This window comes from Clavelina lepadiformis, chromosome 3 (genome assembly GCF_947623445.1).
Source record: "Clavelina lepadiformis chromosome 3, kaClaLepa1.1, whole genome shotgun sequence".
In the NCBI taxonomy this organism is placed as follows: Eukaryota; Metazoa; Chordata; class Ascidiacea; order Aplousobranchia; family Clavelinidae; genus Clavelina; species Clavelina lepadiformis.
Genome location: NC_135242.1, coordinates 5991800 through 6012799, shown reverse-complemented (window position 1 = coordinate 6012799; position 21000 = coordinate 5991800). Strand labels below are relative to the sequence as shown.

Sequence of the window (21000 nt, the reverse complement as noted above, 5' to 3'; positions counted from 1 at the left end):
AAAGGAATAAACAAAAAAGGTCTGTGGCAACAAAGGATATGTGAATGATAAATTAAACTAATTACACGCGATGAAATAAAAAATACACAATACAGGTTGTTCCAAAAACTGAACTTTTATAGGCTATACTCAGTATCTGGAACAAACGTTGTTGCTCACAGTCACCGATGCCAGTGCCACGCTTAACTGTTAACAGGCCCAATGTCGCGGTAAGTGTTCTTGTACAAGAGGACCTCGGGAATTTCTCGAAGCGGTTCTCGCCCCAAAATTATTGGTTGATTGTCGACTACACTCCACGCCTTGAGGATAGTCACGTGTTTTATTGCCTGCAGACGACCTTAATCGATCTCGCTTGGTTGGAGATGTTTCGACTGGTCGAAGGTTTGAAGTGCTCCTGCATCGATTCCAAGGTCGAATGGCGTCAATGTCATTTAAGTTAGACATACTTCTTGACATGGTACGAGGAAAATCATCGAAGTTGTTTATGGTTGCAGCGCTCTTGCTTCGATTTGACGGAATAAAATGTCGGTGACTTGTTGGTCTTCTTTCCGGTCTTATGCCGTCAAGTTCTGCGTTAATGAAAAGTTACTTGAAAGTAAAACCATACGAATTAGATTAACGTCTTTAAATGTTTGGAAATTGCGTCAAACAAATTTACTCTGATCATATACGTATATGCAGAAGCGTTAGAAGTGCGGTATAGTACAGTATTTAAGGTTGTATACCTATGTTATGTGAAAGATTACAGCAACGTATGTCGTCACTTTTTTAACTTTTTAAAGTTCAGAAACTATACCTACCATAACTATTTGCTAATAACACTATAGAGCTTAATTACCAAACGGAGCTGATGATGTACATTGTCTTTTCGGGGGAAGAGGGGGAAGTGGAAGTGATTTCGACGGATGTTCCGGCAAATAAATCTGGCTCGTTGGAGGTCTCTGACTAATCGGAAAAGTTATGCATGCTCGGGATCTGGAGCGAGTTAAGCCCGAATCTCGAGGAAAAGAATCGCAGTTCATAACGCATTCTCCCCGTTCTATGTCATTCAATATGTTCGACGTTGCCCGTGGTTTCTCCCTTTTGCCCGGAAGTGTGCGCTTGCGATCGCTGTTCGCCCGATTCTGGTAATTGGTGTGGTTCCGGTGAAGCCCAATAAAGGTACTGGGGCCGCTGAACTGACTGCTAAGTTGTGTGTCTACTGATACTTGATCAAACGGACAACGCAATCCAGAATCCACCGACATCTTATCATCCAGGAAAGTTGATGGTGTTGCTCTTCTCTTTAGAGGTCGGTGAATATTTTTAAGCGGAAGTGGAGGTGGTTGACAGTTGATGTACGTCACTTCCTTTTTCTGCTGTTGCTGTTGGTGGGGATGGCTTTGTAGTTTGCTGACTGATTTGGAAACCGTAAATATATTGTTATCGTGATTTGGGCTTGTCTGTGAACAGTAAAACATAAATTGTTAAGTACAGTATAACAGCAAATATACCGGTGTACGTTCTGACTATACTACTGATTTAATTTGATTAGATATCTGGTTGAGAATAGTAGTCTATACTTCTACTTTACTTAAAAAACAACTCACTTTGTCTTTATTATCAGAGTAAGCAGCTGGATTTTCTTGGCGGATTTGGATGTTGGGTTGCTTATCTTCTTGTACTTGATCTTCTGGGTGCGGAGATTTGCTCATCTTCTTCTTTCTCCTTCTTCTCCACCAGATAAACAGCCCGATCAAACTAACTATAACTAATGGAATGCTGATCCCAACAATCACTTTCGTCAACGTATCGTTGTTGTCCGGCTCGTCATCCGAGGCTAAGGCAAAAATTTGCACAAGCTACCTACACTTTCTTTGCCTACTATTTACTTCAACAGTAAAAGAACACTTTTTACCTCTGTTGTTGGAACTTGGACCGCCTTGGAAAGTAATCAATTTTGTAGATGGGGTTGCTGGCTGGCTCTTTTTATCAAGAGACTTGATTTCTATTCAAAGATGATAGAAGTTTTTATAAAATTTAACAAAACAGCAAAACAACTCACTGTGAAATAACTTTACAACAGTATACAATGCTGCATGTAGGCTTACTGTAAAATCCAGGGTCAGCTTTTGTTGCCTTGAAACCGATTTTAAAACCTTTCATGTCATCATTAACTCCAGGCTGGGCTTGAAAATCGATCCGAAGTTTGTTGCCTAAAAACATAACAAAATTATTGAAAACTTGCTTCCAAACAAGTATAAAAAATTGAAAGTATTGTAGTGCTTATTATTGAGTTTAAGCCATAAACGTATCCTGAATATACCCACCACGGGAGACGATATCGCCGGGAATAGCTTGACCACAATAGCGGGCTTGAGACTTTTTCAATGTCTCATCTATTATCTCAATGTAGTTGGCCGAACAATGGGCAGGATCATCGGCTTGTAGATCTATGTCTCCAAACGCAATTCTAATTCTGCTTCCTTTGACAGTGGATAACCTTGAAATGAGAAAACTCGACTATTACAATGGTTCGTTCAGACTTTACTTTTGTAAGAAATTACTTACAGCTTAGGCTTAGCTAGCTTTGAAATCAATAGCATTGCTTTGTTAAATGAAATATATATTTTGTAAATGTTAGTAAACACGTAATAAAGTGTGTAAACTTGTTCATATACGATTTTATTGTTTTTTACTAATGCAGAGGAAGCTGCAAAGTGTCACTTTTTATGCTCACTTCCAAGAGCAGCGAGATTCTCGAACATAAAGTTGTTTCGGATAGCCTTTTGTTTTAAAGTGTTTCCAGGCTTTATCGGCTTCGATCCTTTGCACGCACTTCCCTTAATTTTAAATATAACGAGTTGTTATTGATATTGGGAACAACGATGTTTGTTGCAAAATCGGCAACAAATTTCCCTCAAAAACATTGTTAAAATATCAGTATAATCCGTTAAATAACAAAATAATATCATATTCAGATGATGCATACAAGTGATGGGTTGTATAGATGCTTCTCCTTCTTGTCTGTGCAAAAGGGGTGTTGTCTTTGCCGCTAATGACAGGCGAATAGATGCTTGCATTATTAACCAGAATAACATTGGCTTTCTCATTCTTCTCACTTGCATTTGGCACGTCGAATCGCGCATACGTGGATTTTCATACATCATAATAACTCAGTCATAGCAGCTCAGGTAAGATGCTTTGAAATATTTGAACGAATATACTAACTTGATTGTAGCTTAACAAAAACTTTCAACTTCTTTCTCTGTAAGATGGCTTTCTAATACTTATCAAATAGATGGGAGAAATTTTGACTTCAACACTACGGAAAAAAATTCACAATCCGTATATTTTATACTTGTGTCTATAAAACATTCGTATCTCATGTGAGCATCGTGACGAACTGGCGCCTGAGGCAAACTTTTACAAGTATAAAAAAACTGGTAAAACTGCTGGTTCGTAAATTGTTCAATTTATTATACATTTCTTATTGTCATAGGGCAGCAGAACGCCTTCGTGTTTGAAATAACCACCAAAAGTTTTGATGATTGACGCCGATGTAACGTATCCTCTTTTTGATTACGTTGTTAACCACAAGTTCTTGCTCGTAACTATATGCCAAATCTGTCAGTTAATCACTGATTAATTAATTATTATCAATTAGAATATGAGTAATCTCTTAAGCCCATTGGAGATTTTTTACGTACTTCTTAATGGAAATTGAATTTCAATTGAACGTGAGAAGCATTCTTCATAGGTCTTTCCTTATCAAAAACAATATGAAAAATATTTTCTTTATCTTTGAAACTAAACTTCTTGGATTAATATATACGCAGTATACAATTAAAAGACACATACACATTTACACATAAAATAAATACGTAGCAAAAATAAGTTACTGCTGAATTGTAGTTGGCGTTTATATATTTCAAGCTGATTTTGCGTTGCTTGATGTAAACTGTAAAGACTATAAAAGATTGCTTAACGTAAATCTGTTTATATGTTACTTCTCCAACCAAGTTTGGTTTACGTCAATGTTACAATGTCATACAAAAAAAACAAGACAATTTTCAAAAGTTTACTGAATGTTTTTGAAATAAAATGTTTTGAACTAATAACTTCACTTTTTAAGGTTAAAATAAACATAAATACGACACCAAACATTCATAGAAAAATATGGAAAATTTGCCAAAAATGTCTTGCAAAAATTCTTTTCCTTTCGTTACAGAATATCAAGTAGCTGCAATTGGACTCAACGTAGTCGAAGTGATGTTGTAGAAGGTGCAGCGATACCCGCCTGCTGAAACCCCGGCTAGAAAAAAGCAAAAGCGAGCTCAATGCTATCCTTAAAAGATAATTAAGAATTTAAATCATAATTAAAAAAATTACACACCAGTAGACACCGGATCTCCAACAAGCGGCGAACATTGACAATTAATTTCTGTGTTGTTATTCAAATAATTACAAGAGGCGACTTCGCCTGATGCACAGGGACTTTGGAAACATCCAGTGTCTTCGTTTGCATCTTCCAAAGCTGCGTTTGTGTCTACAATGAGAGGAAATATAATTTTGTTAATCTGAAAATGTAACCATGACGTTCTTTTAAAAAAAAATATTTTAACGCATAGCGACAACACGTTTATAAGTTCATTTATATGAATAGTTTAGCTTTCTTGCGAAAATTTTTGCCAGTTGCAAGTAAGACAAAACCAAACGTCTCAATCCATCTTAAAAACAAATAAACAAATTGTACATTTGAATTAATTTACGTTCTGAGAAATAATCGTCTATAACTTTTTGACTTACCTTGCAGCTGCTGGTCAAGTGTAAGTCCCACTGCTAGTCCAGTTATAAGCGCCCCCAAAAGCAAGCCCAGTAACAACGCAAGAAAAAAACAACGAGTGAAGTAGAAACCGTTGCATAAACAACAAAGACGACTGCACGCGCGAGCATTCGTAGTCGAGTTCCAAGCCGTAGTAACGTGATTTCCCCCGCCCAGGGTGCTCTTTTTAACCGCACTTTTGCCAACGTCTCCCGCTGCGAAAGCGTTGTTGCTTTTCCCTAACCCGTTCACGTCGTTCATGGGTCCAACCACGGCAGTCTAAAATATTTCATTAAACATTTTTTCAAAATATATGCGCATTTAAAATACCTTTGTCAGTCAACGATATCGATATCAGAGCCCTGCACAGATCTGCAAGTCCCTGCAAAAAATCATTATTTCTTTCAGTTTACCTTTTTGCCAGGTATTTGATCCAAATGCTTCTCCCTTTTTATAGAACCACCGGGCGTTCCTGGAGTATTCATTCGAGAACCGTTGAGAGCTGGTGATGACATGACACCTCTCTCTTCCATTCGGATCTGTTCCAGAGTTTTCGGAGGAGGTTTGTAAAATTCATATGTTAATCGACTGTTTGTTGAACTAATAGGCATGTTTTCTTTTAGACTAACTCAACTCAAAATTGTAAAAACTTATACTCAAATAACCTAACATAGAAAGTCTATTTTAATAATATTCGGTAATTAAACTAAACAATCATTTTTAAAGTGCTATGTTTAAATAGCAGTAGATAAAACTATTTAAGTAACATTTGCGTACAACTGGCTTGAACTGACTTTGACATCTGTGAAATCTCTCGTTGGTGTCGTTTCGAAGCGGATTTTTATACTGCCAACTATTCAGCTGCTTAGACCTCGTAAAGCTTAAATTTTAAAATGACTCACTTAAACGTGACAAAAGCTTTATCCAAAGCGTGGGTGCCAGGATAAACCTGTTACCATAACACGCTGGACAAACTTTGAAGCCCTCAAAGGTGCAAAAGCTAAAGTCATAATCTGAATCTCAATTGGATTTCTGAGGTTAATCACACTTCCGTTTCTATAGCTGTACAGCATCGGAGAAAGTGGCCAACCATGACCCATTGCAATTTCCATATTTAATTGGTCGTTTCAAAAAGCGGCTTTCAACCAGCTGATACATTATTTGTCTCAATTACGATTGAAATTGAAATATTTCTTTTTCCCTATTTCAGACATTTACCCAAAACTGGATCGTTTTCTGCGGTGTGCTTGCACTGGCACCTTTGACAGGCACTCTTGTATAGCGGAAATAAAGTTTTACTTTAAATACTTCAGCACATAGTGCTATAATCACAAATACGTTACCCCAGTCCAAAAGTACGTCAATTCCGATCAATTCGTCATTCCTGTCAGCGATGTAGATAGCAATACAATGGCACGCAGCACAATGTATCTCAAGGAGATTATCATTAACTAACAATATTTTGCGTGAGAAAATTAATGTTTGTGGTATTTAATTCAACAAAAAAGAAAAAAACACCTGTGCACCAATGTAGACCATAAAACTTTAGTTTTTGTTTTGACAAGCTTTTTTTTCAAAACGCTAGATGAAATGTTCACAAAAAGTAAGCTTTTAAACATAACATTTTAGATTATATATAATTGTGTGTTGATGTTTTAAAATGTTGATGGGTGGTTGCTTGTCATTAAAACACATCAATACAACGAAACAAACTTAAAAATAGATAATGTTGCAAATTTCTCTACACTCTCTCAAAGTTTTCAAAGCCCCTTTCCATTAAAAAAAGGAAAACCATTCGTTTCATTCGAAAAACTTGAAAAAATCTTTTCATTGAAATTTGGTCCTTCAAAAAACGGAATTTATCACCAGATAAAAATGACAATCTCTCTCTTTTATCTTTGATGACGCAATAAAAAGCAGATTTTTTACACCGATGAATGAAAAGCAATACAAGAATCAGAATTACACTCGACTTCGCTCGGCACAATGCGTTGTTGTGTTAATATTCAATAGCTTTCCAACGCAACACATACGTAGGTGTTCAAATATTGCCATAAGTTACTATAAGCTTTTTAACCCACTATTGATATTATTTCGTGATTGACCTTTACGACCGACAAGAGCAGTATACAAGGGAAAATGGGTTTAATATTTCAACGATAAGTATCGACAAGAACCTTTTATATTGCCCCAGAAACGGAAATCACTGTAGTTCAAACGATTTAGCAGATAAATCTTTAACTTTTAAATACCTTATCTTAACAAAGTATCGAGTGTATTCTCAAATACTTTTTAAAGATTTATATCACATCAACTATAGCCTACCAACATTCGTCTGTCATGGTTATGGAATTCTTTACAGTCATTTTGGTATTGTCATGCAGATAAATTGTCAAACATGAAAAGACATTGAATGTAATTAGATAGTAATTTAAGTTATGTTCACCGTGGGTCGATTGAAAACCTAAAAATTGTACAAACCTATAGCAGGCCTTCATATTTTGAGATTTTTTCTCTATATAGTTAGTCATAATTCATCATCTTTACTAATATGTAAGCTTCTTTTTCCCTTTATCCTTGTCCAAGTGGTTGCGATTAAATAATCCCTGTCAGACGTTTTTTGAAAGAATCCAACGTAGCCTATAGTTCAAAGTAAATTTGTGATTTTTAAAGAAGTCAGTCAGAGCAATTTCCCTGGTAAAATAACTCTTGTAAAAGTATGCGTATAAATAAGGTATATAAACAGAGTATAATAAATCGATCAACGTTTATGGATAAGCACAGCGCATGGATACGTAAAACCATTTAATAACCTCACTTTGTATCCTAACTATGTAACTTACAGCGACAGCGGGTGGTCAAAACATTTGGAACAAGATCGATGTAGGCGATGTTGTCACAAAAAAGTGACTGCTATAACCAGGGTTGCCATACCGTCCTTATTTCTAAGATTTGTCCTTATTTTAAAGGTCCGTGTCTTAGAAAATATGTTTGTCCTTTTTTGCTAAGAAATGTCCTTATTTTCGTCTTATTTTTAGGGCAGAGGGTCGTATTTTGGGCATTTTGACACCTTTAGTATACCATTTTCCTAGTCGTCCTTATTTTTGAGTTGAGACCGATGGCAACCCTGGCTATAACCAAATACTTTTTTTTCTTATATTTAATGCATAATATTGTGGCAAGTACACAGCAGTCTTGGCCCAGAATACATAAGCATTTGTTTATTTTGTTAGTTTGATGTCTGTTTATCACCGAACCGCATCAACTCGATTAAAGAAAACGCAATACCTTAACTTAACATATCGACAACCATAGCAGATGGAAAACGAGTTAACTTTATTAGGTTCCTTATAAACGAAAAAAATTATTTATTTTCGTGAGTAGGAGGAAAATACGTCACTATAGATTTATAGCCAACTTCCGCTTTTGCTGTAGTCAGAATATCCGCCTTCCAGGTTTTTAGCTCTGCAAAAGTTAAAGCATATAAATGTTAATATCATAACTTTAATATTGATTAAGAATCAGGATAGAAATTATGTTAACGGTGCAAAAACACAAAAGCATACTTTACAAAAACAGAGACGCAACTGTACGGTTTGTAACAACAGACACCTACTGTAAGTACCTACTTCTTTAAACCGAGTTTGTCAGCAATGACTACTGCCCTTGAACCTCTCCCACCATGCATGCAATGAAAAACAACGTCTGAACCATCTCCTGATGGCTTGTCAAGACCATATTGTGACTTAAAGTCGCTATTTGCAAGATTTAAGGCCGACTCTGAAAAAAAAACAAGGTGCAGATTTTACCTGAAGTTATTTTGTATATATTTTATAACCGATGAGTTTTGCCTTCACAAGCTTGGTATCAAACTTGCGTACGTAAAACATAAGCAACATTCGCATAAGTCTCCAAGGAAGAACTGGCAGAGTGTGATGTTAAAACTTACCTAGCTCAGGAAATGGAATGTTCAAGTTTCGTTTTGTCTCGATAGTTCCGCTTGCATCGACCTCTGATTTATTTCTGACGTCGATTACCAATATGTCATCTGTTTCTATCTTCTTCTTCAAGTCAGCTGGCTTTATTCTTTGTTCTACCCTTGAAATAAAAGAGTAGGCTGCGTTTAAATAAGTGTATGTCACTGGTACAGCTATATTCTTCCTTCGTAGAACTAACTGCCTTAACTTATATGCTGTATCAGCCATATTCCTGTACATACGGTAAATCGACGATATTGTGGGCCATGACGGATAAGTTTTTTTCAACTGTGTTCAATACGATGCCTTCTGAACAGATTATATCGTTGAAAGTGCTTTAACGGGTATGGCAGGTAAAACTTACTTTTAGTGTAGATTAACAACTTCCGCACTTCCTCAAAATTTGGTCACCCAACCGTTTCAATGCACACTGACGTTTTTACTAGCTGACTGATAAGTAGTTAAAAAAATTTACTGAACAAACATCACTAATGGGGGTAGAGCTTAGTTTTTCTATTGAATTAATCAATCAGAAATTGAAAATTTGTGTTTAGTTGTTATGTACGCATTGCGTTCGACTTTTTTTGATAAAGGCAGAATGAGAAATTGCAGAAAAATCACATTCATTTTACATACTTTGCTTCATGTTGATCGCTCATAAACATTTAATTTAAAGCGGATGACACATAATTCTGGACTAGATCAAACATTGGACACGTAACAATCTAGCAACCGATAACAATTCAAGCGATCGTGAAATAACGTGATGAGTTGAGAATCTGTAAAATCTAACCCTTCGCTGGCTATATTTTGAATAAACTTGCTTCATAAAGATAAATATAATCGATGTCGTAACAGATTTATTAATATATTTTGCATTCAGCTTTTGACCAGCAGGCAAACGGGAAAACTGTCTTAAAAGGAACGTTTCCACGTGCTTTGTCCTCCATCCAAGTTTTTCACCCTGTTTCATTATAATAAAGCAACCCGTTAATATTTAGCATGTTTGACAGTTGGAAGTATAAACAACCTAAAACATACTATAGCACAGCGGTTCCCAAACTTTTTCAGCTTGTGGTGCACTAGAAAAATTATAAAACGCTCGCGGCACACTTACAAGAGAAGAAAAGTTGCTTTAAAAATATTTTTTTTCACGTGTTAATCACGTGACAATTACCCTACTCTATCGGCAATGCCATAATTGGTTTCATCGTCACATGTGCTAATTTATCAGCTATTGAAGCAGTTAGAGCGCTTTTAAGTCTCATATGCTTGTCTGCATGCCTTATTTTAAATATTTATACAATTCTTTTCCAAAATTCGAAAAGGATTCGCGGCACACCTGAGAATCTGTGGTGGGACACATTTTGGGAATCACTGTAAGTAAGTAAGTAGTACGACAGTAAGTAGTAGGGCGTTAGGCTAATTAAAATATATTTGACAAAGGCAGTAATACTTGTCATAACCAGCATTATTCGCTACAATCACTGCCTTTGTTCCCCTTCCACCCTTCCACAGTGAAAGACTATCTCTTGGCCGTTGTTTGAAGGTTTACCGACAGTATATTTTGCTTTGAAGTCTTCAGGTGTTTTTGCCAAAGCACTTTCTGAAAGGTTGCAGTTGTATTTGATTTCTTTATGTTAACATATTGTGCAGAATTTCGAGAAATTCTTACCAACTTCAGGGAACGGGATATTAATCCAACGTTTTGCATCTATTTTACCACTGCGGGCCACTTCGTCTGGGTTTCGTACATCGATAACTATTACGTCATCGTTTGCAATCCTTATTTTTAGGTTCTCTATAGATTCTTGTTGATCGGGTCTGCACAAGTATAGGTGACTAAGTGAAAGAAAAATACTTGTCACCGTACACTGCGTACAACAACAATGTTCTTACCTAAGTTTTGGAGGGTCAAGTTGATGCATAATGTCCTGAACGTTAGGATTTTAAATTTAATTGTGGATTCAAAAACTGGTTATAAGAATAACTGATGCGCTAATACAATTTTAAACGCAGCACGTTGTTACCCCTGACTGCAGATGCTGACGAAGCTTTTTTTCTAATTACTTGTCACGCTTTTTCTCCCTTAGGCAACTAAACTGTAAAACAAACAAGCTTGCTGCTTTGATTAATGGCCGCTGAATGTTTAAAAATAACTTATTTTATAGCTCAACAGCGCTCTCTAGCGCGACGAATATGAGCTTTCAAAATACGCTCTCAGCGCAACTTCCATATCAGTCAAACTGGAAAAACTGTCAAAATATCTGATTCTATTTGCTTGCGCTGTACTGCCCTCAGTCACAAATTTCCTTACATAGTCATAATTATACAGCTCCGATTTTAAACAAGTTTTAGCTTTGAATCAATTCTATTCTATGCCAATTGAATATGAACTTATATTCGTTGTAGTTGTAAAAGCAGAAAAAAAACTTCATTCCTGTTACACGACAGGGCTAGAAGCACTTGGAAAGTTAATCAACAACGATTTAAAGCCAAAACGCAAATATTTCCAAGATTTTAGCTACCAACTGCTCCACACTCTATGTAAGAAGCTAACAAGCTTGGATAAAAGCACAAGAGTTTTTGGATAAAATTTATTTCCTATGAAGCCAAACTATAATGGGTCCGAACACCAAAAATAACAAAAAAGAACTGCGGCCAAGAGTTTTACATACCAAGATTAAAGCAAAAGATAGGTTATTATAGGGAACAACTGCTGTTGTGACATAGCCCTCACTGCATGGTGATTTTACTTCGAAAATCCATCGGCAGCCCATTTTTTATATCCACCATCAAGATTTTGTGCCCTGAACAAATAAATAAGTTTAGGTACTTGCGGCAATGCGTCTACACGCAACTGCGGCCGATAAGAAATTTGCGCTAACTTACATACTTCTTTTATATGCGTAATTTCACTGTGCGTAAGCGCTATTCATTCATAAGGGAGTATAGGCCTACATGCATGGGAGATATGATGACCCAACTCGATAGTGAATTGTATACCAATGAAAATATATTGACTCGCTTACTGACTTAAAACTGACTGACATTGACTTAAAAAATCAGTATTATAAACGTAATGGGCAACTTAAACTTAAACGGTTTTTGTAGTGGTCGGTACTCATGAATATCAATTGTAACAAAATCGCTATTAAGACAGGACAGTAACGTGAATGTGGGTGGGTAACTGGGCAATGTGATCGTAGAGTAACCTAGTTAATATGTAATAACGCATTGTTTGAACAACAGCAGACCAAATAGGCTAACGTTAACCCGGTGGAAGTGAAAGAATTAGAAGAAACGCTTATTTGCTGTATCGTTAAACTGAGCACGAAAAAACTATCAATTTCTACGTACTTGTGCAGTCCGGATTTTTCAGCAAGAACAATCGCCTTCGATCCCCTTCCACCAATCATACAGTGAATGACCAAATCCGAACCATCGCCTGTTGGTTTAGGAATCCCATACTTTGCTTGGAAGTCGTTCTCCTCAAGATTTAGAGCACTTTCTAAAGAAACAGCAAGAATAAGCTTACAAAATTTTGACAAGATCAGATAAAAATTATTTCTTTGGTAAATACTAACTTGTGTAAACTCACGTAACACTACATGGCTACAGCTATCACGACTACAAAAGACGTGATTTACCAAACTCGGGAAAGGGTATATTCACCCGTCGACGTGATGAAATAAAACCGCTTTGTTCAATTTCCGGTGGATTTCTCACGTCAATCACGTATAGATCTTCCTTTTGCAACCTTTCCTTTAGACCAGCACAAGATATCTTTTGGTGAGGTCTGCAAAACAACATAATGGCAAATTAATATCTACCGATTTTAACACATTACTATTAGCAGCAGAAACACTGTCGTACGGGTAATCGTTTTTCAAAAAGGAAACGAGCTATCACAAGCATCGGCGTAATTGCTAACTCACAACCATTAACAAGAAACACTTTGTTACGTCAGAAAGGTTTGGGTTTCAATTCAGCTGGTAACATTTTGAAGCGAAACGTTATGCTCAGCCTGTCAACCATACAATTGAATACGATAAACCTGTGCCCGTCAATAGGTTTACAATTCTAACAACGCAATACTATGGTGGTTGGAACAAAAAATAGATCCAGTTGTCAAACAGATGTCTTGACTAGCTAAAGCGTTTGTTTAGAAGACAGTAAGCTTAACCCCTGTTTTAAATTTGCGTATTCCTAGCAAGTACAAATATTTTCGGCAAACTTACCTACAGTATCAGTACTAATATAGAACTACTACAACACCCAGTACTTAACAATCTACTTTGCTTTAAGTTACAGGTAGGTTGCTTAGTGTGGTAATACAAAACTTTAATTTTGCAACAAGATGCGAAGCATTACATTTATACGTAGAAATTCCAGAACGAAAACTAAAGCAACAACAGTAGAAAACGTATTTAATAATCTTTCGTATTGGCTCCATTGATCGTTCTGGGTATTAGTCATAGCCACCAACACTTTACTCCTGCATTACATTCAGCTTGATTCCACTTTAAATATTATTCAATTGGGTCCGATACTTACGGTAAATCTACCATTCTTTTGCAATTTCAAACTGCTTTGCAAAAAACAACGTTGCAACTACTACGAACAACTAACTAGTTGAATGCGCTTTATCTGGTATGCTGACAATGAGTAAGCATTTTCTCTTCTCTGTAAAAAATTGGGGTTATTTTGCGATGCGCTCAGGTGTGACATTAAAGGAAAAAAGTTTTCTTTATTTTACAGTTACTCGTTGATAATAATTTATTGATTATTTTACATTGTATTGACAATAAATAAACTAAAAATTAAATTAAAATTTTTGATTACTAGCTGTGCTCGAAATTTTTATTAATAAATACAATTTTTACCAAACGAAAGTCAGGTGTGATGTTATTCAAATAACAGTATTAGGAAAGGGGTTTCCCTTTATAACGCTTTGATTTGTAACTACAGTACAACCTACCACAAAAACTCTAGGTCAGGGATGTCCAACCTGCGGCCCGGCTGAGATTTCTGTGCGGCCCGTTAGTCATTTTCACTCCAAAAATATGTACTTTATGTACCCATTTTTCTTTAAATTTAATAGGTTCTGCGGCCCATTGAATTATTTCAAGTGACAATGCGGCCCACTTTAATAAAAGGTTGGACATCCCTGCTCTAGGTAGTCAGAGATGTTTTTTAAAAGATTTGAGTTATGTTTTAGTGAAAGAATTTATTCAACAATTAATATGCAATACATTCTATATATGTCTAAATGTGCAAAATCATTAGAAAACCGTTTAATTGATCTAAAATGAAAAATACATCGTTAATTGTGACTTGACATGTGTTAAGATTTGAACTTTATAAATGTTAAGTGACTTAACTTGGGCATGTAATTAATTGACTTGCATATCACGACCATTAAGACTTGTTTTCATGACTGGCCTTGGCCTATGTCAACACTGTCACTCACAACTGGTAGTTAAAATATAGATTTCAGCAAGATTGGCGCAAAACTAACTAGATCAAACGCGTAAAACCTTTGCAAGCACGGACATGCACAGCTAAATGGCCATATTTATGATGAAATATCATTTCATCTAGTAGATGAAATGATGGCTTATTTCATCTAATGCAAAGTTTGCTTTCAGTGTGCTGAATAAATGTAATGCAAAAATTTGCACCACACCTACGTTATAGCCTACTTATATAGACTATAGCACAAGACGGCAATTCTGCGCCAGAAGCCGACTTCTAGGGTAATAGGGACATATACAAAACACACAATTAAAATAAATTCTTGCATCTGTATAAGTAATAAAGCTTTTTCATTGACACAATCAAAATGTAATTGCTCCAAACTCACCACATTCAATCATTCATACAATTATAGCGCGTTCCTCACTTGAATTGTCATATTTCATGGATTTATCTTCACACTTACTTACCATAAACGAATCCGAATTAGGCAAGTCCTGCTACACTAGTTTTTACAGAATGCAGCAACAATAGTCACTATAAAAATTGAAATATAAGATATTTCCTAATTCCTCGTCTTCTGACGTTCATTATGTAAGCAGGAACTGAATTTCCGTTTTTTGAAGTTATTTTACTAGAAGATGATTTTTTAAAGTGGAAATTGAAAATATGGTAGGCAAACTAAATTCTCTGCTATAAATGCAAATCACCGAACAGCTGTGTTTTGGAACATGTTTTCTTTTAAAAAAAGGAAATTTCAGACAAAAACTTTGAAATAAGACTTTGGTTTTGTTGTTTGTATATTGCTTGGTTGTCTAAAGCAATTCAAAACCATTTATGATCACACATGTGCTTGTACATCACTAATTTTTCATTAACTTTTGAAAGCAATTTTTGCATTTATGTCACAATGTTTCAGCATATATGAAAAATACAAGTAGCTTTGTAAAAAGTTTGTAAAATTCAGTCAGCACAAGTGCAAATTTCAGGAAAAAAATCAATCTGTTAGTAATGTCATACTAAAAAACGTTTGAAATTTTAGTTATAAAACAATTTGCAGTGCTCTGCTTGTCGCTACAAGTTGCAGTACAATAAGAAAATAAACTCTGTAATATAAGCAATTAAACTTTTGAGGTGTGATGCCAAAATTAGATTTAATACTATGAGTACGGAGCAATTTTGCTGTGTTCAATTTTTTCAAGCCACTTTGTTGTATAAATTTTTTAATTTTTGAATACCATATATCACTTACGTAAATGTCACTGTACAGATAGGTTGAGGCCAATAAGAAAATTATAGCACTATCTCTAAAAAGGCAATCTTTCACAATTTCAGAAACTTTCAGCTGTTAACTTATAACCCTGAAGGTTAAATTAATTCGAGGAAGTAGAACATTTTTCCTAATAGGCAAACTGTGATACCAAAAGGTGTTGGTTGGAGGTTTCATCACCAAAAGACTACCTGGCTGCAATAATATCGAAACAGGTTTCAAATCTGTTCGTGACTTGTTTTTAGCTCTGTTATCTTTATGTTTAAATATGAAATCTCGTGCCTGTCCCAATGAGACAGATGCGATTGGGGCACCATGTGCGAGTTCTTTTTCATCATCTCTGTGTTCTCCCATATGGTCGCTACCATCTTTGTAGCGATTAATTAAGACAAAGTTAAATAAATACTGCTTGTCCAATGCATCCTCCACAGCTTTTTTTATTTCTAGCAAGGCCGGCACGTTGCTCCATGGCTTTGCCGGGAGTCGATTTCCAGAGTACTTGTAATAAACACCATCATCACCATATGCTACTTGCTTTCTTGGTATTGGGTGCCATTTGCCGTAAACCTAAATAATATACAGTACACTTTATTTTAATTAAGTACAAACCACATTTCTCATATGCATTTATTTAGTTGTAAAGTACAGTATCGTAACAATAAGAATTTAAACAGCAAAAAGGTTATTTGCATGCAGTATCGTCTACCTTTACTTGAGCCAGATCACCATCATAATATTTCATGTCCTTTTCAAGTTGCTGGAACAGATTATCAGCTTTTGGACGTTTGAACAAAATCATATAGTCAACATTTAGGTTTTCTTCACGTAGTGTTTTTACTTGCTGACAGCTTTTACTTTCTTGGTGGAGGACTTCCTGTTTATTGCTACTGAAAGGCAAATTACAAATTTTCCGTTTAGTAGGGCCATGTATAGATATTAGGGCTGGGAATTTAGCTGGATGGCATTAATCGTTGGCTGGCGGTTAGCTGCCATAGTCACTAATTGTCAGGTGACTCATGTTCATGTTACATTGTTAATCGCAGGCAAAACGGCTATTTATTATAAGAAATGTGATGAAAGGGGTTGTATTAACAATTTATGTCATGCTAAATCACAGAAATTATCAGGAAACATAGTATTTCAATAATATCAATCATTTTAGTTTTCATTATGATGGGACGAAAAAATCAAGTCAGTTTTTATTAGAATGCGCTAATGAACGAGAAAAAGCCGAAATGACTTAAAACGTGCTCAAAAATAATTAAGGTAATAATTGCTAAATCAATACTACTACGTCCACTAAATCAATAGTTAGTTAAATTGACAAAACATGGGTTAAAAAAGGAAATTAAGCAGACGAGCAGGTGGTGTATTCAATCAACAGATGATTAAAAATTGCTTCAATGCTATACATCATTGGATGGGAAAAGACACCCCACCCAGCCAGCCCTAATGGATATAATGTAATTTTGCAGTATTTATTTTTATTGCAAAATAGTTTTTAACAAGTTTTGAGTTACCTTTAAAACTATGCGTTCTTATTGTACAATATAGGCCTATTTGTAGCAGATAACTTTAAAATACTCATTTTGATTATTGTTGTCATGGCACAAACCTTTTTAGATATTTATCCATGACTGGTGTATACAAAGCAACCTCTTCAAAATTTCATGCATCCAAAAAACTGTTATTTGCTAAAAATGGAAGTGTATTAAATGTTTTACCTATATCAGCAGCTCAAATAACTGAAATGGAAATAACATGGTTTAAAGTTATATGGCTGCACTTGGCCGTTTTAAGGTTCATGCTGTGTATCTTGCCTCAAACAGGATACATCTTTCCCGATGAGTTTTTCCAGTCGCCTGAAATTGCCGCAGGTAAACCAAATGTGCATCTTACAAATAAATGGTTCCCATGGTAGTTGCAATCATATGAAGTATACATTCTGTATATATACTAAATCGAAGAACTCTTAATTTTGATAGCCAATCACAACCATCCTTATAAAATAATACTTACAACTAAACTAGGTAAAAAGGGTATCCACACTACAAATTATGGCCATGGGTGCAATACTGTTACCAGATTGTATCATCTCCATAGCATAGACAATAAGTGGTGCAATATATTTAAACTAAACTTGTTTTAACGATAGCACTTTAGACGAACATATTTTTTTCAGGGGATGTTTTCGGTTACATGAATCACTTAACATGGGAATGGAATGCAGCTAAACCAGCTCGGACAATCATTTTTCCAGTCATATCATCAGGAATTCCTTTTTTATTTCTTAAATTCTTGAAGTTATCCTTTGGATTTTTAATTACACCTTACCTCCTTTTATTGGCTCCAAGATTGTGGATGACATTGCTAAGTTTCATACTGGATTATTGTATTTATCAAATAGCATTGAGACATTACACTGATAGAGCTTTAGCACATACCTCAGTTTTTATATTTGCAAGTTCTTACACAGTTTGGGTATACTGTACCCGAACATTTTCGAATGCTACTGAATTGATGTTCGTTGCCATTCTTCTTAATTACTGTGTGATACCATCAGTTAACAGATGCCGGTTGCTACGACAATCGATCGAACAGTATAGATACACTACAGCAAAACTTATAGGTGCAATACTTGTTAGTGGCTTTTTTATTCGCACATCTTTTGTTGCATTTGCAGTTATACCAACATTGTATTGGATTTTTCCTGATTTTATTCGTGAAAACTTGGTTCAGTCATTTTATCGATGCATGTGTAATGCCATGCTGCTATTTATGCCAGTTTTGATTACTTGCTTTTTCTTTGCTTGCTGTGACTGTATGTATTTCCAGCCAGATAAATTCTCCCAGCTGGCAGTAATACTGCAAAACTTGGATATAAATTCCTTCGTCAGATGGATGGCAGAAATACCATGGACACCAATTAACATCATGCAGTACAACTTGAAAAACTCAAACTTAGAAAAACATGGTCTTCATCCTTGGTACCTTCACACGCTGGTTAACTTACCGATGTTGTTTGGTCCATTGTTGCTAGTTTTTTTAAGATCGTGTTTGTTATCAGTGAGGTCAGACAAAGATCAGAAAATTAAAGAAGACAAATATCAGCTTTCCTTGCTTGTTGGAACCTTTCTATGTGGTCTTGTGCTTCTGTCTTGCATACCACATCAGGAACCTAGATATATTCTACCTCTTATTGTACCCCTATGTGTAGTAAGTGCAAAAGCGGTTCATCCTTTTCAAATGCACAAGCTTCTCACAAGTTTGTGGTTGTGTTTTAACATTGTTGCATTTATTGCATTCGGGATCATTCACCAAGGGGGTATGCTGCCGTGTATGGAGCATTTACATTCAGTTGTGAAGACACACTCAGAAATGAATCCATCAGGAGGAAACCATACTTTAAACATCTATTTCTACAAAACTTACATGCCTCCTGTCCATCTATTAGCTTGGCCTGCAAATAATCCCAACCTATTAGTAAATGTTGTTGATTTGGCTGGACAGGACCTAAATGTTCTCGAAAAGGTCATTAACTCGTCTGTGGGAGTCACGGAAAATAATTACCTGGTTTATCCTGCATCACTACCCTGTGACCAACATGCAAAGCTTCAGAAATCCTACCATCTTGAGTTGTATTTTCGCTTCTTTCCTCATTTATCTGGTGAAAATTTGCCGAACCTCAACAATGATTGCAATGGAAATATTCCTGACGGCAGTTATTTTTTAAAAGTGTTAAATCAAATGTCGCTTAATTTGTACAAAGTTCATTCACGTATTACAACGAACAGAAAATCTGTTATATTCAGCCAAGCAAATTTAAATGTACTTGAAAAACAAAGTGTTTTTAAACAATAACTATGAATGTGCAATGCCCTGCAGATTATGAGGCAAATTCACTGTCAGTAGTGTCTGATGTTTACATTTTGCCAATTTCATGATGTAATAAAACATTGATTGCGGAGTAATTTTGAAGTTATTTGTTATTTTTTGTTGGTTGGTTACACTTTCTTAAGTGTAGCTGGCAAAGAGATAACAGCTGATGCTCAGATGACTTCTGTTAAACCTCAATTTTGATGACCATCATTTATAATGAACCATACAATAAAGCCATAATGGGTTTGCTGCTGTTAGAAATGCTGTAACCACTTACATGATACCTAAACACAGTGGAGAAAGGTCACCAATTTATTTTATGTTTATAATATACGCTGTACAATTTACACAAATAATGATAATTATAAATGACAAATTTAACTACGCTAATTGCATATCATAATTATCCAAACAAAGAATTGTGTTTTATGTAATTGCAGTTTTGAACACTAACAAATGCTTAGTAAGTTTCAAGTGGATCTCTATCTGTTGAAGAAACTATGATTTGCACATCTTGATTTCCTAGTTCCTTGCCCAGGATTTCTTTAAATCGATTAAGATAACCCCTTTCTGTGTTACTGTGTTCACAAAGCACCACACTGATACCATTAGATACGGCATCCAAGACATCATGATGTGACATTTCACCACTTACATAAAGATCAGCATTAACACCTAGAAGAATAGATGCTCCAGAACCGGCTCCAAGAGCTATTGTTTTTATTGCACTTGTTAGAGAACATCCTCTGCCTACAGCAAGACGGACATGTTTTAGAGAAAGGTGTTTCTTTATTCTACCTATGATCTTTTCCAGTGGAGCGCTTTTATCTAAACTGCACATCCTACCTGTACCAGAGTTAAGAATAGGAACTGAAGAAGATTCGATAATTATTATTTCCTTAGGTTCAACGTAGTGTTTATGGAATATTTTCAAGGCATCTGTGACGTTTTCATTTGAACAACGAACTTGTATTTCACTGCAGGCGTGTAGCTCAGTGTATTGAATGTTGCCAAATGAAGTACTTAAGTCGGCAAGCAAACTGGATGCACTTTCCAATGGCACCTTGACATTAACAAGCTTGTTTGATATCTTATGAGTCGACAATGTCACTGGAATAATGCTCTTCATTTTACCGAGACCAGATGCCAGCCAGTCATTCACACCATTTTGCATTGCATCCCATGCAGTATGTGGTGAGTATACTGCGATACGATGCTCTATTGCTTTAATAACTAACCGCTCCTTCCAGTGTTTGTTTGTTAAATGTTTTAGTGCTTTGAAAATAGGTGGGTGGTAAGACACAATCATGTTTGCTTCTTTCTGAATGCTTTCCTCCATGACATCTTCAGTTAAATCGTTAGTTAATAAAATAGTTTTAACCTGCAGTGGTGCAGATGGCTGCACAAGCAAACCAACATTATCCCAACTCTCAGAAAGTTTCAATGGAGCGAACTCCTCCAAAGTTTTTACAACATTGCAAAGATCCATTCCTTTCACACGGGAAGAATTAGTGTAAGTGCAGAACTTGTTGATATTGTTACATACAAGGAAAGAGCCTAATTTAAAGTTTCTTAGAAACAAGCCCATGTAC

The 21000-nt window shown here is 35.7% G+C and overlaps 8 protein-coding genes across 9 annotated transcripts; 1 reads left to right on the top strand and 7 right to left on the bottom strand.

The window, feature by feature from the left end:
• Window positions 1–189: 189 nt before the first annotated feature.
• Window positions 190–3341, bottom strand: LOC143449731 (uncharacterized). Of its 2 annotated transcripts, none has more exons than XM_076950042.1 (8): window positions 2972–3341; window positions 2720–2822; window positions 2310–2482; window positions 2091–2195; window positions 1898–1987; window positions 1590–1819; window positions 839–1442; window positions 190–569 (listed from the first exon to the last, which is right to left on the bottom strand). In XM_076950042.1, the coding sequence occupies exons 1-8, from the start codon at window positions 3147–3149 to the stop codon at window positions 190–192; spliced, it is 1863 nt and encodes a 620-aa protein (XP_076806157.1). In that variant the 5' UTR covers window positions 3150–3341. The 2 variants fall into 2 exon arrangements, with proteins under 2 accessions (XP_076806157.1, XP_076806158.1); XM_076950043.1 differs by having other exon boundaries at window positions 2139–2195.
• A 470-nt stretch (window positions 3342–3811) lies between these two features.
• Window positions 3812–5448, bottom strand: LOC143450081 (uncharacterized). Its single transcript, XM_076950489.1, has 4 exons — window positions 5218–5448; window positions 4789–5083; window positions 4376–4528; window positions 3812–4294 (listed from the first exon to the last, which is right to left on the bottom strand). The coding sequence occupies exons 1-4, from the start codon at window positions 5413–5415 to the stop codon at window positions 4215–4217; spliced, it is 726 nt and encodes a 241-aa protein (XP_076806604.1). The 5' UTR covers window positions 5416–5448; the 3' UTR covers window positions 3812–4214.
• A 2670-nt stretch (window positions 5449–8118) lies between these two features.
• On the bottom strand, window positions 8119–9469 carry LOC143450858 (thiosulfate:glutathione sulfurtransferase-like). The gene is made up of 4 exons (XM_076951593.1): window positions 9024–9469; window positions 8754–8902; window positions 8434–8584; window positions 8119–8269 (listed from the first exon to the last, which is right to left on the bottom strand). The coding sequence occupies exons 1-4, from the start codon at window positions 9047–9049 to the stop codon at window positions 8212–8214; spliced, it is 384 nt and encodes a 127-aa protein (XP_076807708.1). The 5' UTR covers window positions 9050–9469; the 3' UTR covers window positions 8119–8211.
• Window positions 9470–9624: 155 nt separating this feature from the next.
• LOC143450860 (thiosulfate sulfurtransferase/rhodanese-like domain-containing protein 3) lies at window positions 9625–10870 on the bottom strand. The gene is made up of 4 exons (XM_076951595.1): window positions 10681–10870; window positions 10457–10605; window positions 10238–10387; window positions 9625–9745 (listed from the first exon to the last, which is right to left on the bottom strand). The coding sequence occupies exons 1-3, from the start codon at window positions 10707–10709 to the stop codon at window positions 10266–10268; spliced, it is 300 nt and encodes a 99-aa protein (XP_076807710.1). The 5' UTR covers window positions 10710–10870; the 3' UTR covers window positions 9625–9745; window positions 10238–10265.
• Window positions 10871–11363: 493 nt separating this feature from the next.
• On the bottom strand, window positions 11364–13483 carry LOC143450859 (rhodanese domain-containing protein CG4456-like). The gene is made up of 4 exons (XM_076951594.1): window positions 13339–13483; window positions 12432–12580; window positions 12142–12292; window positions 11364–11591 (listed from the first exon to the last, which is right to left on the bottom strand). The coding sequence occupies exons 1-4, from the start codon at window positions 13350–13352 to the stop codon at window positions 11534–11536; spliced, it is 372 nt and encodes a 123-aa protein (XP_076807709.1). The 5' UTR covers window positions 13353–13483; the 3' UTR covers window positions 11364–11533.
• Window positions 13484–15465: 1982 nt separating this feature from the next.
• On the bottom strand, window positions 15466–17715 carry LOC143450857 (DNA oxidative demethylase ALKBH2-like). Its single transcript, XM_076951592.1, has 4 exons — window positions 17350–17715; window positions 17145–17223; window positions 16236–16416; window positions 15466–16096 (listed from the first exon to the last, which is right to left on the bottom strand). Exons 2-4 carry the CDS (start codon window positions 17162–17164, stop codon window positions 15608–15610), a joined length of 690 nt encoding a protein of 229 aa, XP_076807707.1. The 5' UTR covers window positions 17165–17223; window positions 17350–17715; the 3' UTR covers window positions 15466–15607.
• Window positions 16412–19500, top strand: LOC143450854 (GPI alpha-1,2-mannosyltransferase 4-like). Its single transcript, XM_076951588.1, has 2 exons — window positions 16412–17406; window positions 17712–19500. Exons 1-2 carry the CDS (start codon window positions 17163–17165, stop codon window positions 19388–19390), a joined length of 1923 nt encoding a protein of 640 aa, XP_076807703.1. The 5' UTR covers window positions 16412–17162; the 3' UTR covers window positions 19391–19500.
• Window positions 19501–19706: 206 nt separating this feature from the next.
• Window positions 19707–20996, bottom strand: LOC143450856 (NIF3-like protein 1). Its single transcript, XM_076951591.1, has one exon. The coding sequence runs from the start codon at window positions 20994–20996 to the stop codon at window positions 19869–19871; it is 1128 nt and encodes a 375-aa protein (XP_076807706.1). The 3' UTR covers window positions 19707–19868.
• Between the last annotated feature and the right edge of the window lie 4 nt (window positions 20997–21000).